Source organism: Lissotriton helveticus, chromosome 3_1 (assembly GCF_964261635.1).
Source record: "Lissotriton helveticus chromosome 3_1, aLisHel1.1, whole genome shotgun sequence".
NCBI classification, from domain to species: Eukaryota; Metazoa; Chordata; class Amphibia; order Caudata; family Salamandridae; genus Lissotriton; species Lissotriton helveticus.
The window spans coordinates 883,881,320-883,901,153 of NC_136061.1; the positions used below are offsets into that span (position 1 = coordinate 883,881,320).

The 19,834-nt window shown below is 44.4% G+C and overlaps 1 protein-coding gene across 1 annotated transcript in view; it reads right to left on the reverse strand.

Moving 5' to 3' along the window:
- Positions 1-19,834, reverse strand: part of DNALI1 (dynein axonemal light intermediate chain 1) — a 180,847-nt gene that overhangs the window by 32,793 nt on the left and 128,220 nt on the right. The window contains exons 3-4 of the mRNA XM_078683784.1: positions 17,796-17,965; positions 15,788-15,966 (exon numbers count right to left, since the gene is read on the reverse strand). Of these exons, the coding sequence (XP_078539910.1) occupies positions 15,788-15,966; positions 17,796-17,965 (349 nt within the window). The remainder of the gene's footprint in view (positions 1-15,787; positions 15,967-17,795; positions 17,966-19,834) is intronic.

Genomic DNA, 19,834 nt, shown 5'->3' on the forward strand with positions numbered 1-19,834 from the left:
TAATGGGGAGCACATTTGCCCCCAGCCTGGCAGCCTGAACATGGCTAACTTGGAAGAACAATATAGTCAGCCTCTTTAAAGGAAACATCCTTTCATGATAACTGTACATAGATGATATTCTTAGCTTCTGGAAAGGCGACACAACTAAGTGCTGGGAATTTAGCCTTTGGATCAGTTCGCTCAACCCATTCCTGAGATTCACCTAATCCATCTCAGAAAAGGAGATACCATTTCAAGGCCTATGAGAAAACCTCTGATGGCAACAGACTGCTCCTGTTGGATAGCCACCACCCCAAAGCCCTACGGGAACATCAACTATAGGGACAATTTTGCTGCCTTTGAAAAAACTGCAGTGCATTGAAAAAGACTATGATTTGAAGCTGAAACACTCAGCAAGAATCTCTCTTACTGCAACTATCCTCCCAGAATAATCAAACAGGCCCCAAAGAGAGCATGGAACAGCCACCAGGAATCTCTCCTTGAGACTAACACCCAACCCACTGAAGATATCCTAATCTGTGTGACCACCTTCACTCCGAACTCCAATCAGATCAAAAGCATTTTCATGAGACATTGGGGTATCCTACATTCAAGGTCCCTGGAGATTTCATGGTTACGCTTCGCTTTCAAACACACCCAGAACCTGAAGGATCTCTTGGTGCATTCCAGAGCTCATATTAAGCAGACATCAAAAAAGAACACCCTCTGGAACCTACCACCTGTCACAGGAAACTATCGCTGTGGGTCCTGTGGCTTATGCCATTTAAGCAAACACACAAAAGAGGTCTCATTGAGTCCGGCCCTTACTTGGATACAAAAGATTCACACAAATTGCAATACAAAGTACTGTGTCTACCACATTACCTGCACCCAAGGCCTTCATTATTTGGGAATGACCACAAGACCTGCAAAAACTAGGATAACGAATGAACAGGCATTTGGTAAAGCATGTACATACTCTAGAGAATGTCCTAGCACTAGAGAGTAGGGTTGTCTGCCAACCAGTGTTGCTTGTAATATCCAGCTTTTTGAAAAAGCCAGGATTTTAGCTTCTTCCTGAAAACAGGTAGCTCAGGAATGGAGAGGTTCCGTAGGAGTTTGTCCCAGACCATCGAGCAATGGTAGGAAAAGGAACTTCCTCCGGTTCTGGCCCAGCGTATTTTAGGGTTTCTGGCTTGAGTTGGCAGCAGATCCCTGGGAGAGGCGTACACACAAATCCTCCTCCTCAGGTACACTGCTCCGTTCTCATGAAGGGCTTTATGAGTTGGACCAGTGTCTTGAAAAGAAGCCTCTTTTTAATAGGGAGCCACTGGAGCACTATCAAGTGCAGGGTCATGTGGGTTGTTGGAGCAAGCTTACTGTTCTAGCCGCACCATTCTGGACCACTTGCAGTCTACTAAGAAGATATTCAGGAAGACCCAAGTATGGTGCATTTCCATAGTCAAGTCTGGAAGTAATCAAAGCCTGGATCACCGTTTTCTTGGTTTCAACAGATAAGAGAGGTAAAACTCTTTTCAAAGGCCAAGACAGAAGCCCATCAGAGCCTGAATTTGAGGTTGGAAAGTCAGGGCACCGTCAGATTTGACTCTTATGTTTTTTACCATGCTCTATTGTGGGCCAGAGGTGTGGGGGGAGGCGTGGGGGTTGGCGAGGGGTTTGTGAACACGCTGAGGCCAGCAAGTCCTCCAAACGTCAGGTGAGCTAGAATAAAAAACTACAATCCCCGTTTTGTCAGGATTACATTTTAATTGGTCAATGGACAACCAATTTAACATATTGTCGAGGCAAAATTTAATGACTCCTCCATCAAACTCTGCCCTTTTTTTACATGTAAAAAGCAACTGTGTGTCATCGGCGTATGATATTACTTTCGCCCCCAATGTCTCAGCTAACACAGTCAGAGGTGTAAGATAGGCATTGAATAAGGTGGGGCTTATGCCAAACCTTTAGGTACTTCACCTCAACTGCCAACTCTCAAATTGGGGATGAGAATGGGGGAATCCACACTTCTTGGCTTCTGTTGTTCAAAATGAAGTCATCTACTTCAAGGCCAAGCGTCCAATCCCAATGGCTTGTAGACGCTGCCAACAGTCCTTCAAGGGGAACCGTGTCAAAGGCTGCCGATCAATCCAACATTATCAGGAGGGCCTTGCACCCATTATCTAGCGTTCCTTTAATGTAGTCAACTACTTCTGGCAGAGCTGTTTCCGTACTACAATTAGTTCTGAAACCTGACTGACTAGAATACGGAAGATTGTTACTTTCGAGATAACCTGAGATATGGAAGTTAACAAATTTCTCCAAAACTTTCAAAAATGTCAGGAAAAAGGAAATAGGCCTATAGTTGGCTTGGGCTTTAGGATCAGCCGTGGGTTTTTTAAGTAGAGACAGAATTTTTGCATGTTTCCATTTAGAAGGCACTATTCAGAAAAAACACAAAGATGCATTCAAAACTCTATTTACAACAGGACTAATAACATGGGCCATTTTAGCAAGTAAGCTGGGCGTACAAGGATCGGACAGAGACCCTGACTTAAGACACTTGATGGCCGTCAGAGATTCCTCCAAAGAAATGGATGGAAAATTTAAAAGAGTGGGCGACTCAGAGGCAGTCCAGCTAGAGCAAGTGGTTATTTTGTCATGAAAGTACAGGGCCTGCTGGTCACACCAGTCATCTGAGTATTGCTGTCGCCTGGATTCATAAATGTTTGAGCAATGTAAAAAAGTTCTTTAGAATATGTATCTGATTCTTCAATGTTTGTTTCAAAATTAATTTTTTTGCTAAACGGACTTGAGAGTAATAACCTTTTAGTGCTACCTTATAGGTATTGTTTGTCAGCCAGAATATAGGTTTTCAACCATATGCTCTAAAGACGTTTACAATGTTTTTTACAAGTCCTAAGGTTCTCATTAAACCAAGGGGCCAACTTTGCTTCTGAGAGATCGTAATGCGGTAAGTGAAGCCAAGTCATTAATGCTATTAAGAATCCAATCATCCATGCGCTCAGCGTCCAATTCAGGATTCCCGGACAAGGAGGGGGATCTGCTTCCAAGGCGCTGTAAAGATCTAGCGGAAGAGGTTTATGAAAGGCTCTATCCATGGTCCAAGTTTCTTCGAAGGGAAGCTGATTGTTTTTCGATTTTAACCATTTGAACCTACTTAGATGGTGATCCGACCATACTAATGGTAGAGGTTCAGACGGTATGATCTTTACATTAGAAAAGATTTGGTCTAAAATATGTTCTGCCTAGTGAGTGGGTTTGAACACCTGTTGGACAAGACCAAGGAAAGACAAAAAGAGGCTACCTATGAATCTAAAGGTTTGTTCATATGGAGGTTGAACCCATCTAACACAAAAAAAGTGCATATTTATTGGACCAAGGAGCTAGGATGTTTTTTAGTTATCTCAAAAAGGGGCTGGAGTGACCAGGGGGTCTGTAAATCAGAGCCCTGAGATGGACTGCTGAGAAGATCGAGAACAATGAAAGCCCAAACTTTCAGCTCCTTGAGTTCCTCCAAGGAGAGAGGAACACATTCATACTCACTAATAATGGAACACCGTAGCAATAATTGCTGCAGCCGCACCACCACTAAAATGTGTAACCACTTTTGCGACTCTAATCACTCACCAGATGACCTGAGGTGGACCATTTTGGAGGCTAACAACCTGTGCAATAACTTGACACTGTTTAGAAAAGAACAGTGGATCTTCCACCTCTCCACCATTACAAAAGGTCTGAACAATGAAACTTTGTGGTGCGATGTGTGATTATCCACCAATACCCCAGTCATGTCAAACATCTGTTACAACTGATGCAACAACTTTGCTTTACCAAACCCCTTCTTGTAACCATACTCTGATCCAGGGTTAACCAAATATCTCTAGAGGAATATGTGCTCACCAGATTTGCATCCGTTACATATCACCATAAAGTCACACTCTTAAAAATTCTCAACGGCCTATTTTTCTATACGTTTGATTATTATCATACATCAGATGATTGTGGTCTGAACCACTCCACACAAGGGCACTGAGACCGCAACAACAGTCAATAATAGTGGTTGCGGCTGTTGCATCAACTACTAACACATGCTCTCACATGCAACATAATTTCCATTAACTCTGCACTTGGTCTCTGGACACATTCATTTAATTCAGGCATTGACTTTGAACAAAGTGCCAATACGAATTCTTCAATTGACATAGCACATTATGGAGGGCCTCCACACGCCCCCATTGACACGTCAAGATAACGGCCACGGTAACACAGACGCAGACACACGCACACACTCTAGCCGTCCATCACAACTAACCTCAGTAACGACCTAAGAGTGCTCCAGCACTCTTAGGTGATGTAATTTTAGTGATGTAATTTTTATTTTTATGCTTGGTCTTCGGACCACATCTCCATTTATTTAATTCAGACATTGACACAGAATATGTGGCACTACAGAGGGACCAGGTGACACAGCACACTTACTATGCTCACTAGAAACCCTCATGTTCACTCCAAGACGGCTGTCGCTATTACCTTGACGCATGCAAACGAATGCCCCCCAGCGGCCCATCACATTTGGCCCAATACACCTCCATGGCACTTGCAACTCTGCCAACTGGTCACCGCGTACCCACGCCTTGACCCCGCACTTTAATCTCATAGCTGTAACGATTACACCTGGCTCCAATGTCATTAATATGAGAAATACCAAGAACCCCCTGAAGTGGATAGAGTTCCTGGGTCAGGGCAAATAATATATGTAAAGTAGCATACCCAGGCAAACACACATATGAACTGGCACAATTCGATTAATTAACAAAGACAAAATTGATAGTAACAAACTGAATTAGCATGAAAAGTACATTTTAATAACTTTTCATAAAAAGTGTCATGAGTAAATCCATTGACATATTGATAAAAAATGATAAAACAAATGCCATTAATACATTGTTATATACAGTAAAATAAATGGGGAGATGTTTTCCTGTCTATGCGTTTCAACACGTTGAAGGTGTCTTCTTCAGGACACTACCATCATGGTACTGTTTAGAGATCTTCCTGTTGGATTGAAGCCGCGTGGATTTTACTATCTGTACGGACGTGAATTATTGGGGTTCACTGATGGTTCCCTTATATAGTAGAAAGAAGACTGGGTGAGTGGACCTTCATTCGTCCGTGTTTCATTAAAAGTGCGGTCAGGTTTAGAGGGCTGACTCCATGGATTGCCCGTTCATATGTGTGTTTGCCTGGGTATGCTACTTTACATATATCCAATGTCATTAATCACAGGTTCTTCATATACCACTTGCTCCCCTCTGCTCACTCCCGATCCAGTAGAGTAGAGGAGGGTAGGTCTCTGGTGTTCTCTACACAGGACCACACAAGTACCATTATGACTTTGAGGCTTACTTTGCCATTATCTTTCTCTGCCTCCCGGAGGTATCTCCCTGGTCTCCATGATTTATTATACCTTTATTGTTATTATTGTCATTTTGTGACAGGTTAGCAGCTGTGCGCTCCCTTTGCTTTTGACCTAAGGGGAACTACTGATTGATCCAAATGGTAAAATCTTTTGCTCTCACTCGAGGGCACCTCACCATTCATTATATTCTACATGTCTTAATACAAGCCTGACTTCTGTTGTTTCCATGTGTGTCCACTTGCCTGATCTGTTTTGTGTGTGCATGTGTGTACAACTCTTTACGTTGCGGCGACATGTCAGCGACAATAATAGCATGAGCATGTCTACCATCAGGAGACATGATAAAATACTGTGCAAAACTTGAGAAGCACCTGACATTTAGTATGACAACTGGTTTACCTAATGTATTCTTATATTGTTTTATTTAGGTTGGATGATCATTTCATTAAGGCATTTTACTATACTGGAGTACTCAACACTATAAATCACTTCCTAGGTGTGGGGTAGGGCTCTTTTCTTATCTTTTCTATTCTAGGTCTTGAGGACACGCTGTGGATCCGGCTGAAAACATGTCGACCCGACCACACCCACTCATTTAGGCTATTTGGGTACATTGAGCCCTTTCAATATAATCCCTTAGTCTATTGTAACCATGCCAAGGGACCCGCCACATTAAAACCTAATTTCATACCCCCTTAGAGAGTTTTAGCTTCTCTTTGCCTTATTTCACACACTCACTCCTTACACGTTCTATGCTCTTACACACAAATACTTCATTACAGCGTAAAATAAAAAGATCTCTGATAAAGTGACCCTTCACGGGGCCCGTAGGGCACTGCAGCACCTATGAGGAACATGCCCTATGATGAAGTATGACATCCTTTTGGATGAGTGAGGGTACCAAGAAATTATCCTAAGGACCCCCTTGGATTCTTGCACCAATTCTTCTTTCTGCTATAGGAACAGTACCTGCATACATTAGTGTCTGGTGTTTCTCATGTCATGTGGACTCCCTTTCTGCACTGCTGTCGGAAGTGTTGCTGTTTGTGGCCTGGCCCATGGCATTGTTAAGGGTTACCTATCGACTATTTCGGATTTCCTGCAGTTACCGCATCAACCCTCCCTTTTCAAGTCACCAGTTGTGACTCGTTTTCTGAAAGGTTTTAAACAATTGTTCCCTCCTACCCCTTTCATGATGTTCCAATACGATCTCAATCTCCCGTTTCTCATGTGTTCCCTCTTCAAGCCCTTACTGAGCAGTTCTCTGTGGCTTTTGACTATGAAAACAGTCTTTCTCGTGACCATTAACAAAGTCAGGAGGGTTAGCAAGCTGCAAGCTGTTGGTTCACCCTCCGTATACCAGCTTTTTCCCAGGTAAACTTGGTCTTTGGGTGTGTCTCTCTTTCCTATGAAAGGTGGTCACCCCATTTCATATCGGTTACAGCATCACTCTGCCTACTTTTTTCAGTCAACCTCATCCTTCTAAGAAGAAAAGACTCCATCGCCTGGACCTGAAGAGAGCTTGCTGTTTCTATATTGATCGCACTAAAGACCATCGGGTGGATGATCAGCTCTTCTGAAGTGAAAAAGGCTCTCAAGAAGCGAACCATCTCTTGATGGATTGTACTCATGCTTTTTCTGGTAGAGACTCTATCACTGACCATCCCATCTTTCCCACTCCGTGAACTGGGACCTTCATCTAAATAATCCCTTTTGATGCTGCACACTGGTTCAGCATTGATTTTGACGTGGCGGGACGATTTCTGGCACGGAAGTAGTTACAAAAGAAACTGATGTTAACGCCCTGTGATGGCGCATATATGGGCACTGCGACATGACTTCTGGCGTGGACATTGATGCACAGCTGGTTGATGGCACCAATTGGTATGCCGAGGTATTGCTCAAGATTTTCCAGATCCAATTTGATGCTTGGGGAATATTCTACGGTGAGGAACCTGGGGTTAAAAAGAGCCACTACCAAAAAACAGTTAGTGAAGGTAAGTGACTTGTTCATTAGGGGTATTTGTCTGAAAAACTCACTATTTTGTAATTATTCGTTCAACGTTTTCTTGTGGAGGATGAGTTCAACACCTCTGAGAAAGATAAGACTTATCTGGCAAATCACAAAAATATTATATTTCTTTTAGTGCTTATTGATTTGTAGTCAATTTATATGCATATTTAGCTGTAACATGCAGCATTTGGTTCTGTTTTTTCCAATCCTCCAGAAATAAGCCTCACTCGCTTTGCTTGTTCAATAATTCCTGACCCATGCACATTGCTACACCTCACCAGTTTTAAAGTTCACCTGCCGCCACTGCATGATAACACTCACAAGCTCAAATGCACATAGATGATATCCAATTGTATATCTGAGTAGGAAGTCAGAAAGGAATACTGCAAAAATGTCATCATCTTCCTAAGAACCCTCCTTCTGCCTCGTAGCAGGAGGTGCCTAACCTCCTGTTCCTGCCGCTGAGAGATCCTGTTCCTGCTGCTGAGAGTGCCCGAATATCCGTCTTCCTTGACAAGACTTTCCCGGCCGGTCAGACTGGACCGGACTGGACTCCGTTGGCCAGCAGCTCCGAATGTAGGGTCAGCTGCCAGTTTCACTTTCGAGCCTGTGGCTCCTGCATCGTGAGACGTGCACGGGTGGCACCCAGGCAAAGCCTGGGCCAAAGGCAGGTCCGTCGGCACCCGTCAAAGTCCAGGGGAGGCTGGGCTGAGCCATCCTTCTTTCTCCTGACCTCTAACTGAAGGTACTGTACCCCCTGCCCTTGTCCCTCGCTGCCTGCTACCCCTGCGTTGCATGCCATCCCCACCCCTGCGTTGCCTGCCATCCCCACCCCTGCGTTGTCTGCTGCCTATGAGCTGGCTGCTATCCCTGTGTTGCCCCTGCATTGCCTGCGGTCCCCGCATTGCCGACTGTCCCTGCGCTACCTGCATTTGGACCAACCACCAGGACCACTAATGAAGGCAGCCACACAGTGGACGAGCGCATCGGGCTTGTGGCCAATGCAACGCCAGTTGGATAACACCCAGCTGCAGGACCCCTGGCCTTCCTGGCATCCGCTGATACACTGCCAAGCAACTCCTGAACCTAGACCCTGTATGCTGAAACAACAAGTGCGTCTCCTCCTACCCATGATCCACCACCGGACCCTTCACCTGCCGACACTGCCACTTCTGCAACACATCCTATGAAATATCCTGCACCACTCCTGCCCACATGACCAAGAACCCCCCGCAAACACTCAATTGTATCCTGCTCACTGCCCGCTTACTCTGCAAACATGCCACAGAAATCTGAGACACCACCTTGGCACAAGTTAAATCTGGACCTCTTTTCTGCTTGGCTTGCCGAGCATAGGCCTCAGCTACCGTTTGATGTTGGCGCGTCTAATTTGTGTTTCCAGGAATGACTGACGGCTGGCCAGGATAGTTGTATCCCGGCCAAACGGGGAGGCAAGGGGCGAGGACCTTCCAATCCGTGGTTTAATGAGTCGCTTACGTTAGCAAAGAAGGACTGTAAGCAGTTAGAGCGCACCTGGCGACGCTCTTATGATGCGGCTGCTAAGCTAGAATATCGGGCGGCTGTTAAGCAATACCAAAAGGGCATTCGGAGAGCACTTACGGAGTTTGTGGCCAATAAAATCTTAGCCAGTTCTAATCCCGCAAAGACTATCTTCTCCCTGCTCAAAGGTATGAAGAGCGCGGGTGCGGCTACAGCTTCTCCCATGGCCTCCAACCATCAGTGTGATGTGCTTGCGCAGTACTTTGTTAACAAAGTTGAGCAGATCTATCTGGGCCTTCCAATGACGGCCTGCCTTTTGGAGGGGGCGGCACCAGAAGTGGGGGAGAAAATGGGGGGAAACAGCCTGCTATCGTTCCCGCTCCTGACACCCGCGGAATTTGAGGCTTTGTGTTTAAAAACGAAATCAGGCTCTCCAGCTGATCCCCTGTCACCTGCCCTTTTCCGCCAGTTTCCTCACTGATTCCTCCAGTGAGTTTCGATCTGGCTAATCTATCTTTGAGGTCAGCTTCAGTCCCTCGGGCATGGAAACACGCTAAAGTTGTTCGATTGCTAAAAAACCTTCTCTGGATCCTGGTGAAACTGGCAATTACCGGCCCATCTCCCAGCTTCCTTTTCTAGAAAAGTTGGTGGAATTACATGTGAATTCTACTCTGGCCAATTTCATTGAGCAGAACGCCATTTTTGATCTTTCAAAGCATGGTTTCCGACCTAGGCACAGTACGGAGTCTGCGTTATTGGCTGTGTCGGAAGCCATTCGGGGCAGCCTGGATGTTGCGGACTCGGCGGCACTGGTCATTTTGGACTTAAGTGCTGCATTTGACACCGTCTCCCATGAAATACTTCTGCAATGCCTCCTGGAAGTTGGGATTAGAGATGTGGCCTTGGCCTTGATCTGGTCCTTTCTATAGGATAGGTCCTTCCAGGTTTCAGTACCTCCTTTAAATTACCAGGAGTTTGCCATGCATCGGGGGGTGCCGCAGGACTCCGTATTAAGTCCACTCTTGTTTGACCTGTATGTCAGACCCCTGGCGGAGGTGGCAAAGGGCAGGGGGCTGTCCTTGGTGTCGTACGCTGACGACACCCAATTGTTGATTGCCTTCTCAAAGAAATGCAATGCCAATCTGGGCAAGTTCAAGGACGATTTCCTGGCCGTCTCCGACTGGATATCGGCAAATTGTTTACAGTTAAACGCCAGCAAGTCGGAGATTCTGTTGTTCGGTAGGGATTGGGAGTTATGCAGTGCTGGCCAGATCGCCTCAAACCCGCCCCTCTCGCCAAGGAGGTTGTGAAGAACTTGGTTGTGTGGTTCAATATTGGCCTGACCTTCGATAAACAAACAAAAGCCGTCGCTAGAGTCTGCTTTGGGCTGTTGCGAGGCTTAAGACCGCTGTTAGGTTTCTTCCCTCCCAAGGTGCGCCCGACCATTGTCCAGGCATCCATTTTGTCCAGATTGGACTATGGAAATTCTCTTTACGTGGGCGCAAATAAGGCGAGCATCAAGCACCTGCAGAGGGTTCAGAACGCGGCGGCACAGCTTTTGGTTGCATTGCCTAGATCCTGATCGGTGGCGCATGTGCTCCCTAAACTCCACTGGCTGCCTGTTGAAAAGCGCATTGAGTTTAAGGCATTTTGTTATTCACATAAGATTCTGACACACCAGGCCCCAGCAGGGTTATTCCATTTGCTGGAGCACTATGTGCCGGGGCGTTCACTGCGTTCCACTGATCTCGCGCTGGTCCGCGTTCCTTGAGACTGGAGAGCGAGGGCCGGAGATCACTCTTTCTGTTACCTGGCGGCGAAACTGTGGAACTCGCTATCAGCCTCCATGAGAAGCACTCCAAACCATTTGGCCTTTCGAAAAGCCTTAAAGACCTGGATTTTCCCTACGCTGGTTGTTTAATCATTCACACTGCTCTACTTGGCTCTGGTTTCTGGTTGCGATGGGACGCCTAGTTGCTGAGGGAGCCATGCGAATTACAAATCCCAAAAATAAATAAATAAATCACCACCCTCCCCATGGACATTGACTTCATTACCGAAACATGGCTCAAGCCCCTCCTCGACCCCCGACATCATCACAGCCACTCCCGATGGGTAGGATGATTCATTGTGACTATCAAGGTAGAGGCATCACCATGTTCTTCAAGGAAACAGATGCACCATCATCAAAGCCGACCACACATCTCTCATGGAACACCTCAACTTCCTACTATAAACCGACACGAAGACGGCGATAAGAGGCACCCTCGTCTACAGACCACCAGGACCCCGGGCAATATTCTGCGACACCATCCCCAACCTCATTGCACCCCTAGCATTCAACTATCACCACTACATCCTACTTGGAGACCTCAACTTCCATGTAGATGACACCAACTCTAGCGCCCTCTTGAAGAACCTGAGCTAGGTTTGTGGGTTTTATCGCCCTGCGCTCTGGCTTTAGGAGCATTTTGACTAACTGACATACCCTCCTGATTTGATATGTGTGAATAATCATGCTGAATTTGCTTTAGCAGTTAGGAACAATCAGGTCCCTCACCTTGGGTAATATATTTGTTTAGTTCGCCAATTACCAGATTGCATGCTTGCATGTGGCTTTGATCTTTTTGAGAATGTTTTAATATGAGGCCACTCATGTACACACCTTGATTTTCAGGTTGTAGCACGCTCTATGACAATAGGAGCCTACGGGCCCAAACTTTCTTTTTTGACTCAGCCCCACACTTATGGTGGCTTTCTGGTAATTATACTATCCATTTATGCTTCTTCATAAACAGGGTTATTTTCGTTAGTTTATTTTATTTTCTCATTAACCCTAGGTGCCCCTCCCCACCCCACTCCACGTTCTAGTCCTGAAGAAGACCCCATAGTAAGGTGGAACTCAACCTACGCCATTCGGGGGTCGAAACGTCGACTTTTTTATCTACATCTACCCATGAACAACAGATTATTTGTACTGTGTTTTAGCATATGGAATAGGTCTACAAATGTTTTTTATGTGGCTCTAAAAACATGCCTATGTGATGTAAACTATATATTCTGTGACCACATTTGACCTTTGAAACTTTTCACTCAACCCCAATCCTCACAAACCACTTACCCACCCCACCTCTTACCCCGCCATTCTTTGGGCACAATGTTTATCTATATTCATTGAATCCGCTTTTGCATACATGTGCTTGGATGAGGATTTGAATAAATAACATCTCTCATTAAAATTGTGTAATTATTTTTATAGAACAGTATAAAGTATTTCCTGTTGTACCTAGAAGTGCACTTACTGGGACCCTTTTCCCTGTAACATTGAATACCCAGGTCCCAGTACCATTGGGTCTACCCTTCTATGTAATGTACACTGAAACTCAGTAGTCACAGGCCCTTATCAACTCCCAACCCAAGGCCGTAGCAAACCTCTACCAGGCCGTCCAGAACTTCGCCACCTGGATCATCAACAACGCAGACAGTCGCACCACTGATCCCTAAAAAAATCCAACAAGATCCCCAAGCATGGCAGCTAGTACACCCCAGAACTCAGGACCACCAAGCCCAACTGTCACCAACTGGAGAAATGATGGTGCGCCACCAAGAACCCCGCTGACAGAGAAGTAAAATCTGCTTGGTAAATGTAGTATACCTTTGGAATATATGTGCTGACCCCCAAAGATGGACAGCAGCACTGCCATCACTTTCGTGAACACCTGAGGGGGCGAAGTAAGTCAAAGGAGAGTTTGGTAAATTGAAAGTGGTCCTGGCCCACCTTGACACGCAGGTAATGTCTGTGGGGAAACAGAACATGTATATGGAAATAGGCTGGTCCCCAGAAAACATTCAATCTCCTAGGTCTTGGGCTGACAAGATGTGAGCATTTTGAACCAGTCCTTCCTCAGAAAGGCATTCAGTGGGTGGAGGGTGAAGGTTCTTCATTCTCCAAGTCCAGTACCTGCTCATTTGCATCCATATACAACAGAAGGTTGACCTCCTGCTTCTGGATTGTGATCCTCTGAAAGCCACACTGGTGTGGGATGAAGATGGGTGGGGAGGAGATGGAAGAAGGGATGTAGTCCCTTTCAACAAGATCCACAAGTTTGAAGTGATGAATCTCTAGCTAGGGAGGAAATATCGTATTCTACCTTCTACACGCCAGGTATGAACTTGAAAGGTCATACGAAGGTGGCTTAGTAGTCGTTGCAGCAGGGATAGAAGAACTGGAGGACTACTGTTTCCGCTAGTTTGAACAGTTTCTGCTGTTGCCACATCTATGGCCTCAAAAGGACTGGGTTGGTTGTCTCTGAGTTTTTTTGTTAATGGGGAAAAATTGCTTAGCTTGTGTCAACAGCCTCAAAGATCATACTGTGGCCTGACTATTCTTGAGTCATCTAGCGCTGAATCCGCCTTTTTTCTGAATAGCCTGAAACCATCAACAAACTTGTCCTGAACGGACACTTGCACATCTTCAGAAATTCTAGATAAGCACATCCAGGTATGATTTCTGAGAATGACACTGGTACCAACAGCTCTCCCGATGTAGTTCATAGTGTCCAGGTCAGCCGGAACACAAAAATGGCTGTGTCCTGACCATCATGCCTCCTGTGTCTCTACTCCCCTGCTTTATTTATTATTCACACTGTGGTCTTTTGGTATGTTGTAGGGAGTGAGGAGGTGAGTATTGCTCCGTTTGCTGCATGAGCTTCCCTCACTTTTGGGGAAATTTGCTGTGTACTCTTAAGCTCTACTGTGCACTTGGAGCTGTAGCTCAGTTCGCTAATGCTGGCCGGATTTTCGAAATTGATTGTCTGATGTGATGTGCATGGGATAGAAAACTACTCACAAGCAAGCTTCAAAAATGGGAGAAGAAGGGCTGGAGCAGTTCTTCGTAGTTGGGTGCTCCCTTTAAAACACGTCTCTTCAGAAGTAGAAAGTGAATAAATGACTTGACTTGTCATCAGTTTCTGTGTCAGCTTGCATGTGGACAGAGAACACGGAGCCAGGTAGTTGTACTAAATGATCCTTTATTATGAATCTTGTTCTTGCTGTTTATCTACTCATTATGACTTTCTCTTACATCTGGGAAGCTTCTCTCCAGTCAGTGGCGGTAGGTGACATTTGAAAGTGGTGCAGCATAAAAGTTTGGTATGACACATGTAGTGAGCGACGCGGCGAGCTTAATGGACAAATGTGGGATCCAGGCTGGATCCTCCTCCAGAGAAAAATTTGAAAAAAAATCTGCACATCTTCAACCACCTCTCTTTCCTCTTCAGCACCCTCCTTTTCACTCTTCCCCGAATGTACTTCTTTGCATCTCCCTCACATCACCACTTCCAAACATACACTGCACTCAATCACATTTAAGCAATTTATTTGCTTTTGCCCTGTAAATATATTGCCTTCTGTGTACCCCCTTCACACACATTTTCACAAAATTGCAATTACAACTGGAATGCATGACCACTGTGCTCTGCAGAGAGGAAAACCCACTAACTTGCACTTTGCTTTGGCTTTAGCGTCAGAGCTCTCAATCAAAGCCCCATATAAACACCTGCACAGCTCAAAGTATGCATGGAAAAAAATACAGGAAGAAACACAACATGATTAAGTAGCTAACTCTTGAGGAAGGCAAGATCAAGTAAAACTTGAAATAAGAGAGGAACTAAATCGCTGACATGCATTGCCTTAAATTTTTTAACACTCATTGTTCATAAATCAATCCATGTTTTTGCCATTAATGTTGTTAAGGGCATGAAGATAGGGCCACTTTTTAATGTCATACAGCAGATAACTGTCTACTGTAAGCAAATATCTCTCGGTTTTTGAATGACTCAGATATTTGGATTAACTTCACAAGGGAATAAGAACCCTGGCCTGCTCGTCTTTTCGATCCATTTCACGGGGGTACAAATGCAGCAGCTCCACTTCCAATGGGGCCAGCGACGTGCAGCTAGGGACTGGGGTGTCACAGTTTTAGGGTTGCAAGGGGTCTCAGAACAATACACAGAACAGAAGATTAGCATTCTAACATTTACCATTATCACAGTCAAGGCACCAAAACACATGTGCTTGCATCCCCTCCTACGTGTGACGAATGGGAAAGGGTGGGTTCTATGCCTGTGAATGAAGGACGGCTGCTCTTGCGCAGGGAGGGAGAAACCAGCACCCAAAACCATGACGCTGAAAAACAGACTACAATGGCATGGCTACATTATGATGGGCTCTAGAATAGTGAGCCCTGCGTCATGAGTCACAGTTCAGAAAGTTAATTTACTGCCTGGATTCCGTCTCCAACTTCAGAGTGGGGCATGCAGCCCGGGACCTACAGCCCAAACTTAAATACATCGATTTGTTTAGAGATACGATTATATCTCTAAATAAATAGATCTATTTAATATTTGCACAGGTATGTGAAGGAAATAATTTCAGGGGACCGCAGCCCCAAAGCCCTAATGGAGAATTTGCCCCTGATCTCCACCCATACTTTCCCTACGAAATAGTGAACAGTTAAAGGTATTATGAATCTCTGGAAGAGGCTGGAGATATTCAGGAAAGATGCAGAGTAATGGGAGAGAGGAGAGAAAGGGTATAGCTATCATTAGTGAAGCAAATACAGTAGCACCGGGGCCCTACAGCCCACAGCAGCCCAGATACAACTGTTTTGCTGTTGTTGTTTTTTACTAGCTAGCAGGTGGAAAACCTATTTTCCATTCTAGGAATATGACCACCAGTACCCTTACTATGCCACTGTTAACAAGGGAGATTTTTTTCAGGTCCTTTAAGTAGGATTGTATGCAACAGACACACTGGACCACATGAAACATACTGTCAGAAGCCTCACTCACCTCCTTCTCCATATCAGATTTGCCCTGTTCAGCCTGCAAGGCTTTTCTCATGCCAAAAGCCACGCTGCTCTCATATAGGGTCTGGTAGGCGGCAATGGTCATTCGAATCTCATCACGTACTCTGAGGAGCAGGACACCCCGCTCAGCACAGTTAATAGTTATCTGCCTGATGAGTTCATCTGCAAAGAAATAAGTAAAACTTAGACCTCTGTCGAAGATGATTAGCCCAGAGTACTTCCTTGTGCACAGTTATTCTCACTTTGAAGCACATGATACGTCTCAGAATGCACTGCACATAAATAAATAAAAGCACAACAGTCTACATGTAGCCATAGGTTTTCGATTCTTGTGTTTTTAATATTGTCTATAAACTGTAAAATACATGGTTAAATCAGGTGAATTCTATACCACTACAGAACACTAATTACATGTTTATAATAGTAAGAAGAAGAAGTGGAATTTTACCAAAACCATGGGGTTTATAAGAAGCTTAAGATAGGGTGGATAGTCCATGCAAACCCTCTCATTGGAGAGAGGTGGAAAGGGGCCCGAGGAACCTGTTTTCTCAACATTTCTTAAGGGTGTCAAGGTGAAGAGTACGGTCAAAGTTGCCCACAGAATGCCTGCTATCTGTTTGTGGCTGGTTCCCATAAGAGGCAGATCGCACACAACATATCCTTTTTCTCTGTCCGAGATCTTGAAGATGGCTTGTCTGAAAGCAGTGTGCGTCAGGTGCAGCTAAAGAGTCTACAATGTGTTGCCCAATGTGGCTTCTTTAACACAGTTTATGTTCATTGCAGCAAATGATGCTGAACCTAAGCTACCAACCGTGGTTGTGTCTTCGTGACACAAGAAACTTGGTACGCTCACATGGATCTGCAAGGATTTTTTGGTCTTCGCTATGTGGCATAGTTTTTCAGTTTGCCTTCTGAAGTCAATATCCGTTTCTAAACAACTCTTGGAATATTCCTTCGATTTTCCACGCTATGTTCCACAGGCAAACTGATTAAGATTTAGTTCAATTTTGCTATTTTCTACTTCTCATTTGAATGATTTTTGATTGTGTCGGACTTACAACACTAAACTTTCCCTCTTTCCTGGGGCATCTCCATCCAGGCTTAGATTATTCAACTTTTACCAAGATATAAGTCATGCAAGTCTAACTAGATGCCAATTTCTGACCTTTTTTCTGTTTCTGTATGATGTGACACCGCCCAATGTGCCTTAATGAGCCATACATGTATATCATCGGTCTGGCAATTTGCTGTATTTGATGTTTCTGTGTGAAGTTTGTTACAGAATACAAAAAGAGTGGATGTGTTCTACACCAAGTTCTATGTTCACAGTGCAGTCTGGATTAATCGGAACATGGCACCAATTTGTTGTGGTCTCTTCTTGCATGGAATTGCAGTCTGCTCACTCTTGTCCAACAAATACTATAAGTTTAACTTAATGGTAGCTGGCTGCATGCTTACTTGAGAACTGATCCATTAACGTCTGTACCTGATTCACAATCTGCTCTTCGCACTCACATTATATTGCAATCTGCTTACCATTATGTGTTTCATTGCTTATTGTGACCATCTTTGTTCTACTGCTCCCTGCATTGCCCTTATGCTAGTTTCTTTCCCAAAGATACTCATTTTGACTGTTTCAGAAACCAGCCATTTATACCAACTGGATGAACATTCACTTATATGTATTTCTGACCTTGACCATTGTCCCTCAACACCACCAATGCAAAGGAATTTAAGGAGGGAATACTCTACGTGAGGGTGGAATTCCCATGAACGTCTAAAAAAATAATAGTACAGCTCATTGCAAAATATCTTTGCTGTGTAGACTCTCCAGCGTGCTTTGATCTAGTTTCAGCAGTAGCCATGTTTAGAGGAGGGACATTCTGCCTGATAAGGTGAAAGCACTCGAGCAGGGGCACAGTACCTAATCACCCAGCATTTCACCAGAGTTGCCACTTAATGAAATAGTCAGTTTTGAAAAAATGCCTAACCGAAGCACTGTGAGTAGAGCTCTCTGCGGACTGGACAGATCCCCGTCTCTCGAGCCTGCCGCTGCTGCAACTTAATGTCCAGCTGCTCTTGCAGGTGGACCACATCCATTCGAGTGCTGGGCGTGCTGGACACCTGCTGGATCCACAGCTGCGTATGTTCCATCCATTCTCTAAAGAGGAAAACAACAATTCATGTATTTTTCATGAACAGTGTACATTCATATTCACAGACAAATGGTAGATGTGTGCTGCACAAATGCTAGTCACATAACATTGAACAATAAAAAAAAGCCAAAAGACCCCCTCACAAACTTGCCAGGAAAGATATGGAGTCAATATCAAGTTGCTGAACTTTATTGGCCAGTGTGAAAATGTTGGCAAACGTTTTTAAAATATTTTTAAAAAAGAAAATCTGCCTATCCTTTGTTAAAATTCACATTCAGGGCCTATCGGATCTGGTTTGATCTTTGCATGCAGGCCCCTCGCCGACGTGGATGACATGCAGCATGGGAAACTGTATAGACATACTCTTAGTTCTGCAATAAGGTTGAATGAGAGCATGGCGACAATTCACTGGTGAATTGGCACAACCTTATGAAACTCACTGCTGTTTAAACAAAGCTACTTGTCCATTCCTGGAGATGCCTCTCGTTCTGGATCAAACACTTAGGTTTCAGGGAGTGTATTCCAGCTATTGCCTGTACAAGGGATTGCTGAATTTATTTACTGGTAATCCTTCAATGAATGCTGATCCTTGCAGTCAGGAGTATTTTTTCTTCAGTCACAGAAAGAATTACCAACATTAGTGGGTGGCAGACCACGTGACCCATTGGGCACTCTATGGGCGTAAAAATATGACATTCCTAGCCTCCCACAACCATATAAACCAGTCGAGATGCTTTGATCTGAAAATGTGCATTTAATTGTGCCCCGCACTTTAAGAGAATTGTAGGCTGAAGACCTCAATTTCACTAACAGGCTCTGCAACAGACTGCTGCAAAACCTCAGAAAATTTGGAAACAAGTGGCCGTTTAAGAAAGCCCTAACCCCATTTTTGTTTATGTTGGTTTTATGTTTTCCCCCCACATAGTTGCAGGTATCTCCACAATTGTCTCAGCACCAGTAAGATTATTATAATTATTATTATAATAATTGTTACTATGATTTATAATAATAAAATAATGATGCAAGTGTCGACTAACACTTGTACATTATATTTTCTTCTGTCTTTGGACCTATTCCAAGAACAACGAGAATTTAGAGGTCATCGAGATATCGCTGGACATTTACGTAGGGGAGTCTGATGATATGAGCCAACGGGGTATGTGCCCATTCAAAAGGAGGGGATAAAGGAAGGAGCAGTGAGGCTCCCACGTGAGAAAGATCTGTTTTCTGGCTGGCTTTGCCTCTATAAACCTGTTGCCTTATTTCAGGAAAAAGGACTTAATCCAGTCCAGGAGAATGTAGATTTTCCACAGATATGGTGGGTTGAAAATCTGGATTTTATTAAAGACAGGGAGGCTAATATTATGTAGTAAATCCCCTGACAGCCACCACTCAGCAGCATCTTTAAAGCTTTTAGAACTTAGAATAAAACTTAATAAATACCCGTAGCAACCAATCTTCTTTATTGCTGCTGCTCACCCAGATAAGTTCATATGTGATGTGTGCTCAATTGTGTTTGACTGTGTAAGTTAAATGAATATAAGTATATATGTGGTATGCTGCGTTCGAGTGGTAATGTGATTTAGGTGTATTTTAATTCGTTAGATGAATTTACAACAGATTATGTTGTGACAAACTGTTCAAACTTCTAAACACTTTCCTGTCTAACATCCAATCGCTTGAGTCATGGAAATTCCTTGAGAACCAATCTGCCACAGAATTTGTCACCCTGGGATATAGTCCGCCTGAACACTCAGGCTACTTTCCATGGAATACTCCCAAAAGATCTTTGACAAATTGGTCAGTCCCTTTGAACGTGGACCTCCCAGACTGTTGACATACCTCACCACTGACCTATTGTCCATTCTCAATAC